This window comes from Leptosomus discolor, chromosome Z (genome assembly GCF_034619465.1).
Source record: "Leptosomus discolor isolate bLepDis1 chromosome Z, bLepDis1.hap2, whole genome shotgun sequence".
In the NCBI taxonomy this organism is placed as follows: Eukaryota; Metazoa; Chordata; class Aves; order Leptosomiformes; family Leptosomidae; genus Leptosomus; species Leptosomus discolor.
The window spans coordinates 68,255,412-68,271,487 of NC_141419.1; the positions used below are offsets into that span (position 1 = coordinate 68,255,412).

Sequence of the window (16,076 nt, forward strand, 5' to 3'; positions counted from 1 at the left end):
CAAAAATACAAACAACCTTAAAATGCAAGGCCCAAGAGTGTTCACGAAAGTACAATAAAAAGTACCTAACTTCCTCTCATTGCTTTTCATTTCTCAGCTGCCATGAAGGGCAACATTTCTGTTTTTTTCACTGTCTTTTCACCAATTTTGCAGCTGGACTCCGTAGCTTTCAGACAGATACAAGAGTATACCCACTCACATATAGTAACATGATTACAGTAAAATCAAAAGCCACAAAATAAAGTAACAATGAATATTTCACAACTGCAATTTTAACTTTTGGTCAACATTTCTGCTAGGCTAAAGGCAAAAACACGCTGTACAGAATCAATCTAACATCTGCAGGAATAAGCCTCTTGTTCAGTTTAGCCTCAGTTTAGAGAGTGGTCAGCCTGAACTACGCAATTTCTTAAAAGAACGGGTAGATAGGAGATTGTAAAGCTGTATTTCTTCCCTACTTGTACCCATTAGCAGATTCTTCCCTTGCAAAACAACATTCATGTGAAAAAATTTACTGTGGCACTCAGAAGAGCTGAAGGCAAACACATGTGCATGGGCAACAAAAGCTGTCAAGGTGACAAACGATTCAATGGACTGCTTTCTTCTCCACCTGCAGCAAGCTTGAGTGTTGTCAGCTTTCGAGGGGGATGCTGAGGACTCTTACGAAGGTTGTCGTCCATCTGCAGAGAAATAACGAGAGCCAGATCTGGCAAACAGTAGAATATAGATTATACAATTTGTCAGGGCTGCCATCATTAATGCTGTTTTGGAGTATTTTTTAACCCTGTTATTTCAGGCCCAGCCAAAACTAATGCCTTGGTTCCTTTCCATTCCCAAATATATTCTTGTGTTAGAGCTGCTACTCATTCCATTAGCATACGGTGCATCAAACCCAAGGCAAATATGTGTGCTTCTGCTCAAATAATGCCATCAAGATCACTGAAGAAAGCAACACTGCTACCTACTCCTAAGAGGTCAAAGTTTCAATTTTGTACAATAGCCAAATGCTGCTAGAAAGCAGATCAAAAGTCAAACTGCCAACATCAATAGATGCTTTGTCATGTTCAGCACCTTGCAAGAACTGATCTTTTTCAAATTAAAATGTTCTGGAGGTGCTGGGTGAATTTAGATTAGTTACAGATCTCAAAAAGGATTTAGTGAAGAATTTGTGATAAGACCTTTTCAAAGACAGGTTAAAATTAATCTCTGAATATAAAGAAACATTTTCACAGGAAATCAATCTAATGCCCTGTGCGTAATGTGTTATCAAAAAGAGCCTGGTTACTACAGAACAAACAGAATCGCAGAGGACAGCACAGGGGATGTCTCCAGAGGCTATCTCCAGAGGCTGTCTAGTCCATCCCATTTCCTCAAGGTAGGATCAGCCTTACCTAAATCATGCCTGGCACATGTCTATGTAACCCATTCTGTAGAACTTCCACAGCCACACTTTATTACCACAAAGGGGGAATAAAATCAATACCTAATGCTACAGAAGCTGATCATAGTTAATGATCTATTTCATACACTGATCTTTTTCAGGAAGAAACACCTTCTATCCTTCCAGTTAGTGTTCTGTCTGCATCATAAGACTAATTCTTCACAAGCATTTTTCATGTAAGTCGTGAAGTTGTACAGCTTTTGACAGGTGATGAGTGACAGCCTTACAAACAAAGAACATAAAGAACAGCTAGGTGTAGAACAAGCAGGAGAAAGAGGGACTGTAGGTTAGTGACTACAGCATTCAGCTGGGAGCAAGGAGAGCTGCTGATGGTCTCAGCTAGCAGGAGCACTTCTGAGTTTTGATCAACACATTTGTTTCCTCCTTTGCTGGAACGTACACTTGCAGAAAGACACACTTCTTCCGTTGGTATGCACACTTGCAAGATAATGTTCTTTTGATTGTCATAAAAATTCTTTTTAAGTACAAGGCTTCATTAATTATTCCTTTCAAATGACATAATATTCTCCCTGCCTCTCTACACAAAGTGGCTCACTAGAAAAGCAATTGAAATAAAATGTCCGTTGTACAGTTGCAGTTGCCATGCAAGAATATCTGTGAACAAGTAACCGCAATGAAGCAGGAAAATCAGAGACTAAAGCAAAAGCAACCTTTTCAATCAAGTTGGATTCCTTATTTACAAGCTGTGTGAGTTTCTGCAGATTAGCATCTGCTGTATCCTGTCCAGCCGGAGAATGGCCTGGAGAGTGAAGGTAGAAAGATGAAGAGTGAAAATGTATTTACAAAAGCTTTTAAATCCTTAAAAAATAAACCCACATTGGAGAGAAAGTTCATGCAGTATTTTTATGCTGAGAGGAATTTAAGTGGAAAAAGCCATTCCATGTGAGAAAAACAGAAGTACTAAGCATGAGTAGTTATACAGGATAGATAGAGGTGCATTTTGACAGAGTCTAAAACTGAGTATTAACCCTTGCTGTTAATTTTCAGTCCCTTCTGCATAACTTTGGAAGCTTCTCTACCTCATTTCCCCACAGAAGCTCTAGCATAAACTACATAAAATCTAATTCAGCCGTGGTTCACAGATGGAATCCTGGAGTCCTAATCCAAATAAATCTATGCATGACAAAAAGGGGAAAAGAAACAGAGCTTACCTGAGACAGTTAACCTGAAGTAACAAGCTAAAATATCATCACAGAATCGACACAGATTGGGAAGCTGTTTCAAATGCTCTTGTAATTGTACTCTGGGGAAGCACACTTTATAGATCGGTGCAAGGAAACCAAACACAAAGGCATCCAAGGTGGTAGGCCTGAAAAGAGTGACAAAACAAAACAAAAAACCAAAGTGACTGAGGCAAGACATTAATACCTCTACAATGTAACTGTTTTCTGCGTATGTCAAACACAACTCAAGACAGAATTCCTGCATTCCACCTTTTCCTATCAATCTGGTAAACTATCTACTGATTTCAGCACCTCTGAACCAGAGACACACTGGCAAGCTGAAGCAGTAACCAGCACTAAAATCCAGTCGTGCTGTCACGTACACATAAACACGCTACTCTAAAATATCTTTCTGGCACCACAAAAGCCAAGGGGACCAGATCCTCTCTCATGAAGCGGTCTGACTTCAGTGGCTACAAAACCAGACTTATCCCTTTTAGGATGTGTTTGTGCTACATTGTTGGCAGTATCTGCTTCCTGCTCTACGCACGTACCGCGGGAAGAGGAGCATTCCCAGACCTACACCTTTCTCCCATGAAGGCAGTGGTGACACCTCAGGCTTAAAGCATTTTTCCTACATACAGGCACAGGAGGCGACATTCAGCAGCTAGAAAAGCATTCCATAGCGCTACACTAACTCATCAAGCACCCCACGTTTTCTTAGCAGCTGTGGGCAGCACCTGCCTCTCTGTGGAAAAATGCAGGATAAGGGAGACATCACACTGCCTTAGTCCAAAGATTTCATTTGTGCCTCATTTGCTCATTCAGATTTATCTGAAAAGCAGAGTGTGAGACATGAAACTACTGTGCAGCACTTCAACATTCTGGCAGGTTAAAAAAAAAAAAAAAGTTTAAGTGTTCACAGAGTCATGTGGTACCTCTTTTATTAGTCATTTAAAAAACAAACAAACAAACAAACACACTCACGTATCTCCAAAGAAAAACTGAGATGTTCCCAATCTCTTCGACAGGAGATTTAGGCACTCCTTCGCATCCCTGTATATCTGATGAGACACAAGACTGTCTAAGAGCCCTAGGTGTAGCAAGGCTAGTACGCACAACATCGTTCATCATTTGACAGTGCACTAGACTGTTTCAGTTCTTGTCTTTGACAGCACCAACTTACAAACCCTTTACTACACAACACATACCTGTGCTTCCACTTCAGTGAGACTGCAGAGTGGAGGCCCTCCCCTGGTCAGCAAGATCCTGTTCAGTGCTTCCCTGGACATCTTTCCAGGCAGATACAAACTCAGTGGGAAGGCAATCCTTGAGGCAAACCATGGCTTTGTCACACTGCAGTAATTTTCAGCCTCAACCCAGAAAGTGTGCAGCTGTATCAACACAAGGAAAAACATGACTGGAATTTGAGTAAGAATAGTAGACATCTCTTAAAAGTTTGATGTATAAGATCTCTGTCAGAGAAGCAGAAGCTCAGGAATCACTGTAATTTAAGGCAATCAGGCTCCATAAAGGATTACATTAATCCTTTGAGTGGAGGAGTATGTAATTAAGTCAATAGCTACCTTCCACCTAAAGAAAAATAACAAAGATATTACATAGACCTACATGTAAATGCATAAAATTTTACATACACATTCATGTTCATGGATGTGTATATACATCTATATGCATTCATACACACACACTGTACATATAAAAAATATTACAAAAAAGTTGCAGATGTACAGGGTCAGGTTTGAACTTTCTAGGGTTTTTTTTTTCAGTTTTATGTAAGTCTTGAAATGAAAGATACTATGAAATGATGAAATCAAAACTTCGTGAGTCAGCTGAAGAGGCTAGCCTATAATACTATCTGGTCAGATAATCTCCTGTACAAACTGACGCCGACGCCATAGTCATTCAAGAGATCCAATGTCGGGGGATTTTTATAGCTCTAATGTAGTTACAGTAAATCGGTGAGGGCATGCAGCCATGCGTTATTTAGAACTGAAAAATGAAACTACCGATGGGTATTTTAATTTCTCAAAAGTTCTAACTGAACAGTTCAAAAGGCTTCCACAGTTGTGCCGCCCACATCAGACATGCCATATCTTACTGAAAGCTTTTTCAAGAGAATCAAATGAAACAAAAAATGGCCACAACAAGCTGTTTTCAGGATACAGTTTCCCAAAGAGCATCTCCAAGAAAAAACATTCATAGGTGCCCTTTTATAAGTCTTTCATAAATTTATTATTACTAATTCACACACCACAAACACACACTTCTCTCTTTTTCAAAAGCTGCTAGGCAGTTTTTCCAAAATTGGACTAACAAAGCAAATACATTCCAGCCAGGCTTATACTGAGAGACTTTAACATCTCTCACATTGGGCACCTTTTGTAGCATTCACTTCCAAAAATTCTGACCATTACAAAGCATTTCTCAATATTTACCAGAGCGGGAAGCAGTTTCTCTTCAAGTAGTGCAATATATGCCAGTGTATCAGCTCCTTGTTTTGCAGACAACTCATAATCAGCATTATATTTCTATGAATTAAAGAAACAATACATACTGCAAATAGTGTTACATAGAACTTTCCAAAAAGATGATCGATACAACCTGAAGTTAACAGCTACCAAGTCAGTATACATAACAACACTTTTCAGGACAGAAAGCACGTGCTCACTAGAATTTCTCTACTTCTTCAGGCCAAACCTCCTTGCATCTCCCCTTTCCACTTTCCCATTCTCAGATTTTTGGGCCCTCCTATTCCCAAAACAACTCTAGTGTCTCCTTCCCATCTGCTTTCCGAGAAACTGTCCAGTGATACAGGGGCAATTTTTCAGTACTTAGAGATGTAGCAAACCTCTGGCAAGCCCCTACCTTTACTTTTGAAGACGCATCTGGCACTTAAGCTGGTGTAAGCATAAAAAAAAAGGCAAGCATTCCCATCTTTTGCTTTTAATTACCTTTCTAAAAGTTTAGAAGATGGATGCTAACAATATAATGGATGAAACGCACAGCTAAATTAATGTAGTTATAGCTGACTGTGCTTTTAATTCTGACACTGGATCTTTTTAAGGTGCATTAAAAGAGTTGATAAGTTTTTGGGGGGGAGAGGAGATTTGCTTCAGTAATTGAGAAACAAAGCGTGAGTGCTGATCGTTACATATCTCAAAAGCAAGCAGATTATTATTATACTTTAACTCAAAGAGGGTTTTTTCCCCAACATTAAGGAATCCTTGGTATTCAAATGGCTATGAAACTTCCAAATTTTAAAACAACTGTCTGAAATCCCACCTCAAACGTGCAGTTTTCAGATTCTCTTTTTCTCCCCCCGAAGTTTTAAAGTTTCACTAACATGGCATTCATCACACAACCTCCTTGACTAGGCAGGAACTGAATGTCTAACGTAAAAGAATAGTGGTCTGGAGGACCATCTTAGAAACAAAAAGATGATGCCACGCTTTACTAGACATCATTATACTTTGTGAAAAGAAGAACTTGTATAGCTTTATTCTTTGTGAATAAAACACTAAGAGATCTACAAAAGGCAAGCAAGAGTTGACTACAGAGTAACATGATGTGCATCAAGAAATGCCTGCAGACATTTTTACGCTACAAGCTACAGAACAGCTACACGGAGTAAAACCAGCACTGTATGTATTATTCTTCAAAAAAAAGAGCATTAAGAGACAATTATCGATTTAAGCAGCTAAAACCACACTTCCCAAACTGTGATATCCTAGGTCTGCAAAGCCACAATGATGTTAAAAGTGTTATAATTAAGAGCAGGGTGCTCAGTGAGAAACTGCTCAATTAAGGCCAGTTTGTTTTCCTTTTCAATGAACAGTTTTCTCGTGCCCATTTTTCAATCTTTCACATAACTAACAACCGAACTTTCAAGCAGCAATCTGTTATCCGCCATTCTGCAGTTCTCATGCATGCATGACAGGAAAGCATTGGGTCTGAACTGAGTTCCAGGCCTTCAGAAGCCTCTATCAATGTATGCAGGGGACATGTAGAGTCACTACGAGGCAGAGAAATCGAATCTTTTGAAAGAAACCTACCTGCTTTCTTAAGAAGTTTAGTATTTTTGCTGGCTGAGAAATAACAGTGTCTTCTGATATCAGGACTGGTACATCTCCTAGAAGGCACAAATAACCCAGTCAACAATTCATATGGATGAAGTCTAATATAACTAGAAAGCAATCTGTCACTTCATCTACTTTCCTTTTCTCCGTAGCATGCTCTGATCTTCCTAACATGTACACATAAACTAAGCTTTACATAGCAGGGGAGTTCCACCAAGGTCACAAATATATCTCGTGTATTGCGGTCTTCACTAATAACAATACATTAAAAAGGGCCTACATCAAATCAGACTGAGGCCAATCTTCTCTGCTAGATACCTGATGCTTTGAGAACCAAGCTACTTGTTTGGACTTCAGTTGTTCATCTTAAGGCAAAAATTCCAACTCAGTCCAACTTCCTCTCAACTCATTCTCCTCCAGGCCTCTCCTTCCTTCTACTCCAATTCTTCCCTGCCCTTCCCCTCCAAATCCATTTTAACCACCTGTTTTCTCTAACCTTGCTACAATCACTCTAGCCCAAGCTACCACTGCATAACCATGAACTATTCCAGAAGTACTTCCCTTCTGCCAGAAGTTTACTGCTCAGCCTTTACCCATCAGATCGCAGGATCACAGACTGTAGAGCATAAAATCTCTGTATAGGAGCTATCTTATAGCATGTTCACAACATAACTGCCACAATGAGCCTAACATGACTGGGCTGCTAAATACTATCGAAGTATCAATTATCAGCAACACTTACTATTTGGATTTTTTTTAATGGATTTTATGTATTTTGGCTATGAAGAAAGCCACTGAACTTTTGGCAAGTACACCCTGCTAGTTCTTTGTATTTTCTGCTAAAAGAAAACAATAGACTGAAAAGCAAGAGTCAAAGACGCAACTGCTGCATAGATCCGGTAATGCCTAAACTGATGACATGGTTAGTGTAAATGAGTGATTTTACCTCTCTGGAATACACCAAGACAGTAACTTAAACGCTGAGCAAACAGATAAGCAATGAGTAGAGGTCTCCAACACAATTAAGTCCCCTCCAATACCTTATCATCAACTTCTCTGGCAACTAGGTTGTCATCTTTTCTGAGTCAACCTAACTCAGCACAGTATTAAACATCCCAGCTGGTGCAAGTTATACTCTTTCGAGACTCACATTCCACTTCCAACTGTACCAGCCCATTAAATTACGTATAATTAAAGAACATTATTTCCATACACGTCTACTTACTATCATTATAAACATGCAAGTGCAAAAAGCTTAAAAATTTACTTTCACTGTACCTTCAACTTAGACTGCCTGACAGAAACAGGTATGTGCTTGGCACCACTGCTTTGTTGACTTACACTGCTTCACCCATACACGTTTTAATAAAGTGTCCTTTGAGGCACTTTATTTATGTCTTCCATTATTCTATTCCCACAAATTCGCCACATTTGATCCTGTAAAGTCATTTATTGATGTACCGTGAAAGCAGGTAGCCTTCACTGTGGTGGGCTGCACCCATGAACACAAAACCAAAGTAAATTCTGAAACAACGCAGAAATTAGATCCTGCATTTATAACGTGGCTATGACTAAAAGAACAAAAAAATCAAAGATGGCACCTTTTGGAGCTCTCCAAGAGTTAGTTATAGTATTCACTGTCAGGGGAGCACCAGAAAATTTGGCGTAAGCCTGCAATAAAGATTGCGGGAGAAAAAGTCCAGTCACTATGTGTAAGGGAAGTGTAAGACAGCACTTTAAAAGTTGGTTTAAACACCTTCGGGCACTAAAGACCGACTAAAAGCCAAGGCGCCTACCGGGGCATTCGCTTTCAATCGGTCTTCCGCGCCGTAACGCGTTTCTCGGAAACGCCGCCCGCCAAGGCCGATGCAGGCAGCCCCAGGGAAGCACGACGCTCTCCCAAAGGGCAGCAGCCCGGCCGGCGGCTCCGCGGGGGAAGGACGCAACAACGGCTCGCCGGCGAGGCGGCTCCCCGTGGGGGGAGAGAGAGGCGGGGGCCGGCGGGCCGCCGCCGCGGGCCCAACCGCCGCCGCGCCCCACGGCCGGCCGAGCACGGCGGCAGCGCCGGGCCCCTGGCGCCCGGCACAGGCCCGGCCTCAGGGCGACGAGGGCAGCCGCGCCCCGCGGCGGCTGCGCCGCCTGTTCCAGCGGGAAGAGCCCCACGGCCTGTCGCGCCGCCGGCGGGAAAGCGCCCGGACGCCCGCCCGCTCTCCCTCCCTTCTTCCCTCCCTTCCTCCCTCCCGGGGCGGGTGGCGGCCGCCGGCCGTTACCATAACGGTTAGAGATTCCGGGTGCAGGGACGGCAGCCCCCAGTCGCCACCCCAGCAGCTCAGCTCCATGGGAGCCGCCATCTTGCCCGCCATCCGCGCCAGCCCGGGAAGCGCGGCGCTGCTGCCCTCGCATGGCGGCGCCCGAGCGCCCCCGGCCGCGCCTCGGGGAGGGAGAAAGCGGCGGGGGATGTGCGTGCTTTAGGGGCCGTCGCCGTCCGTCGGGGCCGTGTGGCCGGGAGCCGGCGGCGGGGCCTTGGCGGAAGGGTGTCCTGCTCCCCCCTTGGATCACCACCGCCTGCTGCCGGGGCCCGGGGGCGAGGCGGCTGCCGGCGTCGCTGTGGGGAAGGGCGGCGGCGGCCCGAAGCCGTCGCGCTGCGAGGGAAGGCTGCCCGCCCTGAGGCGCCGTCGATTTACTCGTGAAACGCGGTGGCGTGACCAGGTCTCTGGCTCTGTGTTTACACAGGAGATTGTGACTTTCCACAGGAGCAAAAAAATGTGGCTTTCAAAAAAACTTGAAGAGCAGTCGTCAGCAAGTTGGCCCTAAAAATAAAGAACTCTGATCATACGGTACCAGTTTTGACCAGGTTATAATGATAACCCATTCAGTGTGTCTTTTTACTGTGGACCTCTAAAGGCATCGAGTTGTCAGCTGTTCCATTTCAGTGTTGGTGCAGACATGCCACAGCACATCTAAATAGTAAGTCAAGTAAAATATTTCCATCCTTCCCACACAAGGAAAAAATACCACACACTGATTTAAAAATACCATCCACTGACCACCCTTATTCAGGTCTCCTATGCATAAAGAGATGACAGCAAGGGCAAAGCTATACCTATCTTCGCCCCCACCCCCCACTCTGTGGTGTCAGATTTGCATGAAATTTGTGGCAGAAAGCGTCACGATAAAAATCTGCAACACAGATCTGAGATCGTTTTGCTCAAGTTGTAAGGAACATGGGAAAAGAAACACCCTTTGTTTTCCTCAGGAAAACACACCACTGGCAATGTTAACAAAAACTGGCAATGTTAGCAAAAAAAAGTAAAAATTAATGGCTACATTACACTTCTCCCTGCAAAGAGGTACTTAAGGTACATATTCTTAAGGACACCTTTCATCTCTTTTGTTCCCCGCAGGGGCCAGCTTCTCCCAGTGAGTCTGTCTAGGTGTTTTGCTTTGACCTGTTCACCGTGTGATCGCCTCGCTGAGATGTGCAAGCTCTGGAGGCAAAGGTGGCTCCTAACAGCTGTGATCCCAAACATCTGTTTCTATAAGGATGATGAGCCAGCTTATAGCTTTTCTTAAGGCAGGGTGCAAGAAGGCTTAGCAGGTAAACCGGAGAGTAAACTTTCTTTGCATTGCTTTAGGGCTCAATTAATCTCTGTGCCATTGTGGAGTCCAGAGCAACATAATCTGCATCATCCCTCCCCCATCCAAAAGCTCTTAAGGAACTTTTTCCTCTTGGTTGCCTAAATGGAATTCCTCTTAGTGTAAATGAAAAGTGAATAGGTGCACTGAGAATGGATATCTGCCTTGACTTGAAAAAGTGGAGTTTCGATTTGTGTTTCCAAAAAAGAAAATCTTCTTCTGAAACCCGTGTTTGAACCTTACGTTCTACAAAATTTTTATGAAAATGTGGCAGAATCAAACCCAGAAGCCTCAACATAAATGTAGAAGAATGTGGTTTAGAGCTGACATTTCACTTGCATTAAGGCTTCTATATCTTAATTGCCTATGAATGCTGATTTTTAATCATCCATATAATTCCATAAAAACAGTGAGTCTCCTGATGCATATTAGGAGAAAAATATGAAAGCTGAATTAAGCAGCAGGGATTCCTTTCTACTTCCCCTACCCCATTACTTGGAATTCAAACAAGTCATGGGCAGTTCTTTAAAGCAAAATCTATAATTTTGGTAGCTTCTCTGTATTCTGTATGCTCAGAATTTTATTGATTTATGTAAAGTAAGCAGGACAAATATTTTAATGGTTGAGGTTTACTTGGAGATCCTATGTAAAAAACCAGTCATGTATTTCTGTAAGAAACTTCTTTACAAAATGTTACTGGCTTTATGAAAGTTTCTTGAAAACACAGTGTCCAATAGTCATGTTTTGATTCTTATCCAAGACACTAACCTCCAGTAAATTAAGCTGGAGTTTGTGCTTCAAAGAATCCAGAAGAGTGAAAAGGCAATAGCTAGTATTCCATTGTTTTTATTGAAAAATATGATTAGAAGGTCAAATAGCCCCTTTCAGACAGCAGATAAACATTGTATTTTGTGAAAATCCCTTAAAGAAGGTTGTGCTTGAGCACAAAATCCCCTTCAGTCTGTAACATACTCCAATAATAGAAACTCAGCATAGAAATGAAAACTGGAAAAATTGCAGTGACCTTTTTGTGTACTGGCTAAGTTCATCTAAACATGGACTTTAGCTTCTGTTATATACATTGTGAACTGGTTCACTTCTGTTATATTGTGCTGTGCAGGATGCTCTGTTTTGCTTCCATGCGCATTCTTGGTGAATAAGCACAAAGAATAAGCAGATGTAGAGCCAGAACAGAATGTGGCCCTCACAAGTCCAACACTAACAAATATATAATGCTATAAATAAGATCCTCCTCCCATACGGTCGATCAGCGTCAGTGCAAAGGACTCCTCTGTAATTAAGCGAAAAATGATAAGTTATTTAATAAATATTTTTGACAGAGAATGGAATTTTTCAAGAAAACATTTCATATATTTTGAAAAACTCAAATTACATAATAAATTATTGTAAATAATTGATGGTGTTCCCTTAGATAGGAGAAAGCAAAACTTTTCTCTCCTTTTGTCCCTTTTTCTAGTCTGCTGTAGTCATTGAATACTTCAATACGGAACTGTGATGGTTTTGCAGACCTTCACCATGTTTTTGTGTCAGGTGTTTAAGCCTATGGTTTCAGCGAATGCTCACTGGTGATGAAGGGCTTCTCCTTAACAGATAGTTGCGCAGTAAGTCCACATGAGCCTCTGCAGCCTCTGTGCTGTCTCCATCCCTTAGGCTGTCGACAAGTTCTGGACTGAGACTTCTTTCTAGGGAGCTTGTGGCACTGTAAGTCTTTCCTTCTTCCTTGTTTTAGTTCCACATGCTTGTCCCCTGCTCAACCCTGTTTCAGCATCTCTCTTTCTCCCTGCTCCATAGCACACTGCACCTGCTGCTCTGTTCTTCTCACTCCACGGTGCAGCTCTCTGCCAGCCCGCTGACACCACCGCGTCAGGGGCAAGGATGGTGAGAGTGAAGCTGAGGCATTTCTGGTTGTGTGGAGACATACACGGAAGAGCAGCAGGGTGAGGAGGAGGAATAAGCACTGTGCTGGGACACACTGGATATGGGTGAGCACTCTCCAGCCTCGCAATGGGTAGAGGAGGAAATGAGCAGCTAAAGGAGTGGGTCAACACTGTTACACAAGTAAGTGAGCAAGTAGGGTCTGTTACAGGGTATATACCATGCAGTGAGGGCAACTAAAGGGCATGTGAATATAGACCAGCTGGAGGTATTTGAAAATCCCACTGCGGCTGCGTTGGAGAGGAGCCCACACCCGCGCTCTGTGCAGAGGTGCAGCTGCTCGGGTGGACCCTTAGCGGCGCGCTCCGCCGCCCCAGCCCTGCAGCGGGCTGTGTCTTGCCTGGCACACAATGAGCCCCCCAAGGGCTGTTCTCTGCTGTGCTCATTAGCTGTATACACCAAGCCTCATGTGACTGAACATTAATCAGCGCTACTTTCCTCACTTAACATAAAACTCCCCTCCTATTGTTGCCCTTCTTTTTATGATGTAAATAATATCAGACAGCTCCAGCTATTCCAACTGTGTGCTGGGTAGCAAGCTGCGAGGGGGCCAGCCATGGCTTCTTGGGTTTCTTCTGATGTGGCAGAGGTTCGTCTGCAGGGCTGAGGCACATGGAGAGGTACGTGCAGCAGGTTGGGAGGCCCATCATGTGCTGTCAGCTCCTGAGTGGAAGAAGTGCCTTGCAGCAATTTAATGCTGCAGGATCCTGTGGGAGACCCCTTCCTTTGTGAGCAGAAAGCATGGGGGAGGGCAGGGTGGTCTGCCTGATGGGCGATTTCACATGGACATGTAGCAAACCGGTTGCAGAGCTGCTCAGCCCCAAAGGGGCTTGCTCGCTTCCTCCATTTCTCCTGTGCTTCCTTTATGTCAGCAATGCAGAGGGCAGAATTTTCTGGAGGAGAAACAATGGGATAATGGGATCCTGGGAGCACACACAATGCTGAAAATTGTTGTAGTTGAAAGCAGATTTTTTTTTTTTTAAAACCGACTTTGGTTAAGCCATGAGGTTTGGGGGTTTGTTAAGCAAATTTTTTTCAGTGGCCTCAATCCAGCCACTTTGAGCTCTCTCTCCCAATGCTCTTGCACTCTCTAAATGAAATGGAGGGGCAGATGATACGCCCCTCACTTTACCAGTCAGACCTCTAGAAACCTAATTTGCCCCACTGTGCAATCTGCATGACCCCTTTGGGTGACACTCTTCAGTTAGGAAAAGTGGATGAGTTAAATTCCTACCGAGACCAAGGCTATGCACCAGAGCATCTCCATCCATTTTGAATTCTGTGCCATCACACAGGTCGCAGGTCCCAGGGCCCCTTGAAGGGCAGACTCCAGCCGGCATCCCGACAGGTGTTGATTTTCCTGGACCTCGGCAGGATCCCCGGCTCTGCCTGGCCTCAAACACCCCCACCGACACCGGTCGTGGCCGCCTAGGGCCCCGACGGCTCGTTCCCCTCTGGTCCACCCCGGGGCTCGGCCCTTCCCCTCCGCGGCCCCCGACGGCCCGGCCCGGCCCTACCCCGGCGCGGCCCCCGCCCGCCCCCGGGGGCCGGGGGAGCCCCGGCCAATGGCCTGCCGCCTGCCGCCGTCCCTCCCCGGACCCGGGGCCGCCCCCGTTAAACGGCGGGGCCCGCAGCGGAGAGGCGCGCCGTTCTCCGCCGCCCTGCCCGGCCCGCGGCCGCCATGGGGTGCGAGCGAGGCGCCGCCCTGCTGCTCCTGCCGCTCGCCCTGCAGCTGTGCCCGGGCCGCGCCGCCCCGCCCGCCCCCCGAGGTAAGGGCCCCCGCAGCCCCTGTTTGCCTGCGCTTAGCAATCTTTCCTTTCCCCTCCTTCATTCAAGACGGCTTTGGGTTTGCAGCGTCCCGTCGGCTCCGCCGGGAGCCGTGTGCGGGCGGGGAAGCGGGGCTGGGGAGTCGCCAGCTCCGCAGGTGCGAGGGGAGCCGGCGCCGTCGCGGGCAGCAGGGGCTGCCGCTGCCCGGCGGGGCGCAGGGAGCGCCCGCGGAGCCGCCACCCCGTCGGGCTGCCCCGGCACCGGCCCTGGCCCTGGACGGGCTTGGCTTCGCCCCGCCGGGCTCGCCGTGGGAGCGGAGGAGGTCGCGGTGTGGCCGCTCCGTCAGCCACCCGCTTAAAATCAGCAAAAGGTCGCCTGGTTTTCTGGGGGTGCTAGTAGGTGTGTTGAGCGTCTGCAGAGCGCTTTTTCAGTTGCAAGTTCTCGTAACTAGGAAGTGAATTGCTAAGCTGCGACAACTCGTCGGGGAAACGCTACTTCGTAAAAAGCGCGTAGCAATACAGGTACCTTCTGAATCCAGCATTACTTTGGCAATACTATGTTCAGGAGCCGCTTGTTCTTGGAGCCTGCAAGAAGTGAGTGGTATCGCTCTCCAGTAGCAGCTTCTGACGATCAAGCTCAGCTACTGAGTGCAGCAGTTAGTGTAACTTGGTGCCACTCCAGCGGCCTTAAGGCTGCTCCTGGCTCTCTCTGCGTTTTTACCTCCCCTCCATTGTCTTATGAAATGATGTTTGACATTTTAATAGGTTATTCCTGGGTTAAGTGAAGCAGATCTAAAAGACAGCCAATCAGGTTAATTTAGCTGCATTTCCAAAAGCTTTTATTAAAGTCCTTCTTGATGTAAAAACATTTCAGAAAATTGTCATATTGAGAAGTAGGGTATTGCCTTATTCTGAAAAATAGAGGCGTGTTTCCAGCTTGTCGGGGCAGTGGCCAGTGAAAGACCCCACTTCTCAACATGTGAAATTTTCACCTTCATAACAGTCACTCAGAAATCGTTGCAGTGGGGTTAGGGTTTCACTCGAGGTGTCCAAGCCATCCTTAATTATCTTGAAAAGTGATGAACAACACTGGAGCAGTGTTACATTCAAAGTTATTATGGTTAGCTGTGACCAGGGAAGAACCTTGGAGGGTCTGGAAAAGCTGGTATGAAATGGCAGCAGAATTAAGGGAAAGAAAGGTCTTTTATTTTGAGCTCTACCCTCTCCTGTGTCACTAATTTCATTCCTCCATGCCTCCTCTTAGGGCTTCCTGTCATGTCCCTTTGCTCCCACCAGAAGAGCTAGCCTTGATGCTTTTGGGCAGATCTCCAGAGTGGTTTGCCACTGTCTCAAGGTGTATCTGATGCCTTATTAGCATTTTCATAGAAGGGTGAACAGCCCCCTTCTAAAAACCACAGAAAGCAGGTGGGGGAGAGAATTCCTGGTCTGTCTCATGAGTGGTCTTGGTTTAGCCTGGTGGGTGTGCACGCCTGTGCTTGGAGGCATGTCGGAGCCCTCACTCTCACTGCATGGATTGAAACCAGCTGCTTGTGCTTTTCAGCTTCGTCAGTCCTTTTCTATCCCTTTGTTTTCAAGTCTGCCTTTCCAGGGAGAGAAACAAAAAGATGAGAATCTTCTAAAAATGAAATCTGAAATCCTTGTGGGTCTTTTTTTCTTGTTCCTTCCAAACAAGCAATTGTCTCTGTAACGTCTAAGAGCTGTCTTTCTCTGCCTGTTGTAGTAAGGATGTAGAATGAGTTTTTGTAACCTCATTGCTCTTCTGCTAGCCACTTGTGCTAGCATGTGTATGATTTATGCTAAAGGATGGATCCGGCCACATACTGCGTCTACATGCTGGTCAGAGAAAATATCCCAAGAGAGGGTTTGATAACACGGTGCCGAAGGATCCAGTTGAGGCAATGCGCTCTATAGAATGCAACTACCGAACCAATTGGAGCACTCTTTCAAATATACAAATTTCATAAATTTCAATAAA

General features: G+C 45.1%; 2 protein-coding genes across 2 annotated transcripts in view; one reads left to right on the plus strand and one right to left on the minus strand.

Moving 5' to 3' along the window:
- Positions 1-569: 569 nt before the first annotated feature.
- MTX3 (metaxin 3) lies at positions 570-9,073 on the minus strand. Its single transcript, XM_086479846.1, has 9 exons — positions 8,993-9,073; positions 8,324-8,393; positions 6,699-6,775; positions 5,082-5,174; positions 3,837-4,019; positions 3,613-3,689; positions 2,614-2,771; positions 2,113-2,201; positions 570-680 (listed from the first exon to the last, which is right to left on the minus strand). Exons 1-9 carry the CDS (start codon positions 9,071-9,073, stop codon positions 570-572), a joined length of 939 nt encoding a protein of 312 aa, XP_086335972.1.
- Positions 9,074-13,995: 4,922 nt separating this feature from the next.
- Positions 13,996-16,076, plus strand: part of THBS4 (thrombospondin 4) — a 36,513-nt gene continuing 34,432 nt past the window's right edge. Inside the window, exon 1 of the mRNA XM_086479830.1 lies at positions 13,996-14,083. Coding sequence (XP_086335956.1) covers positions 13,996-14,083 — 88 coding nt within the window. The remainder of the gene's footprint in view (positions 14,084-16,076) is intronic.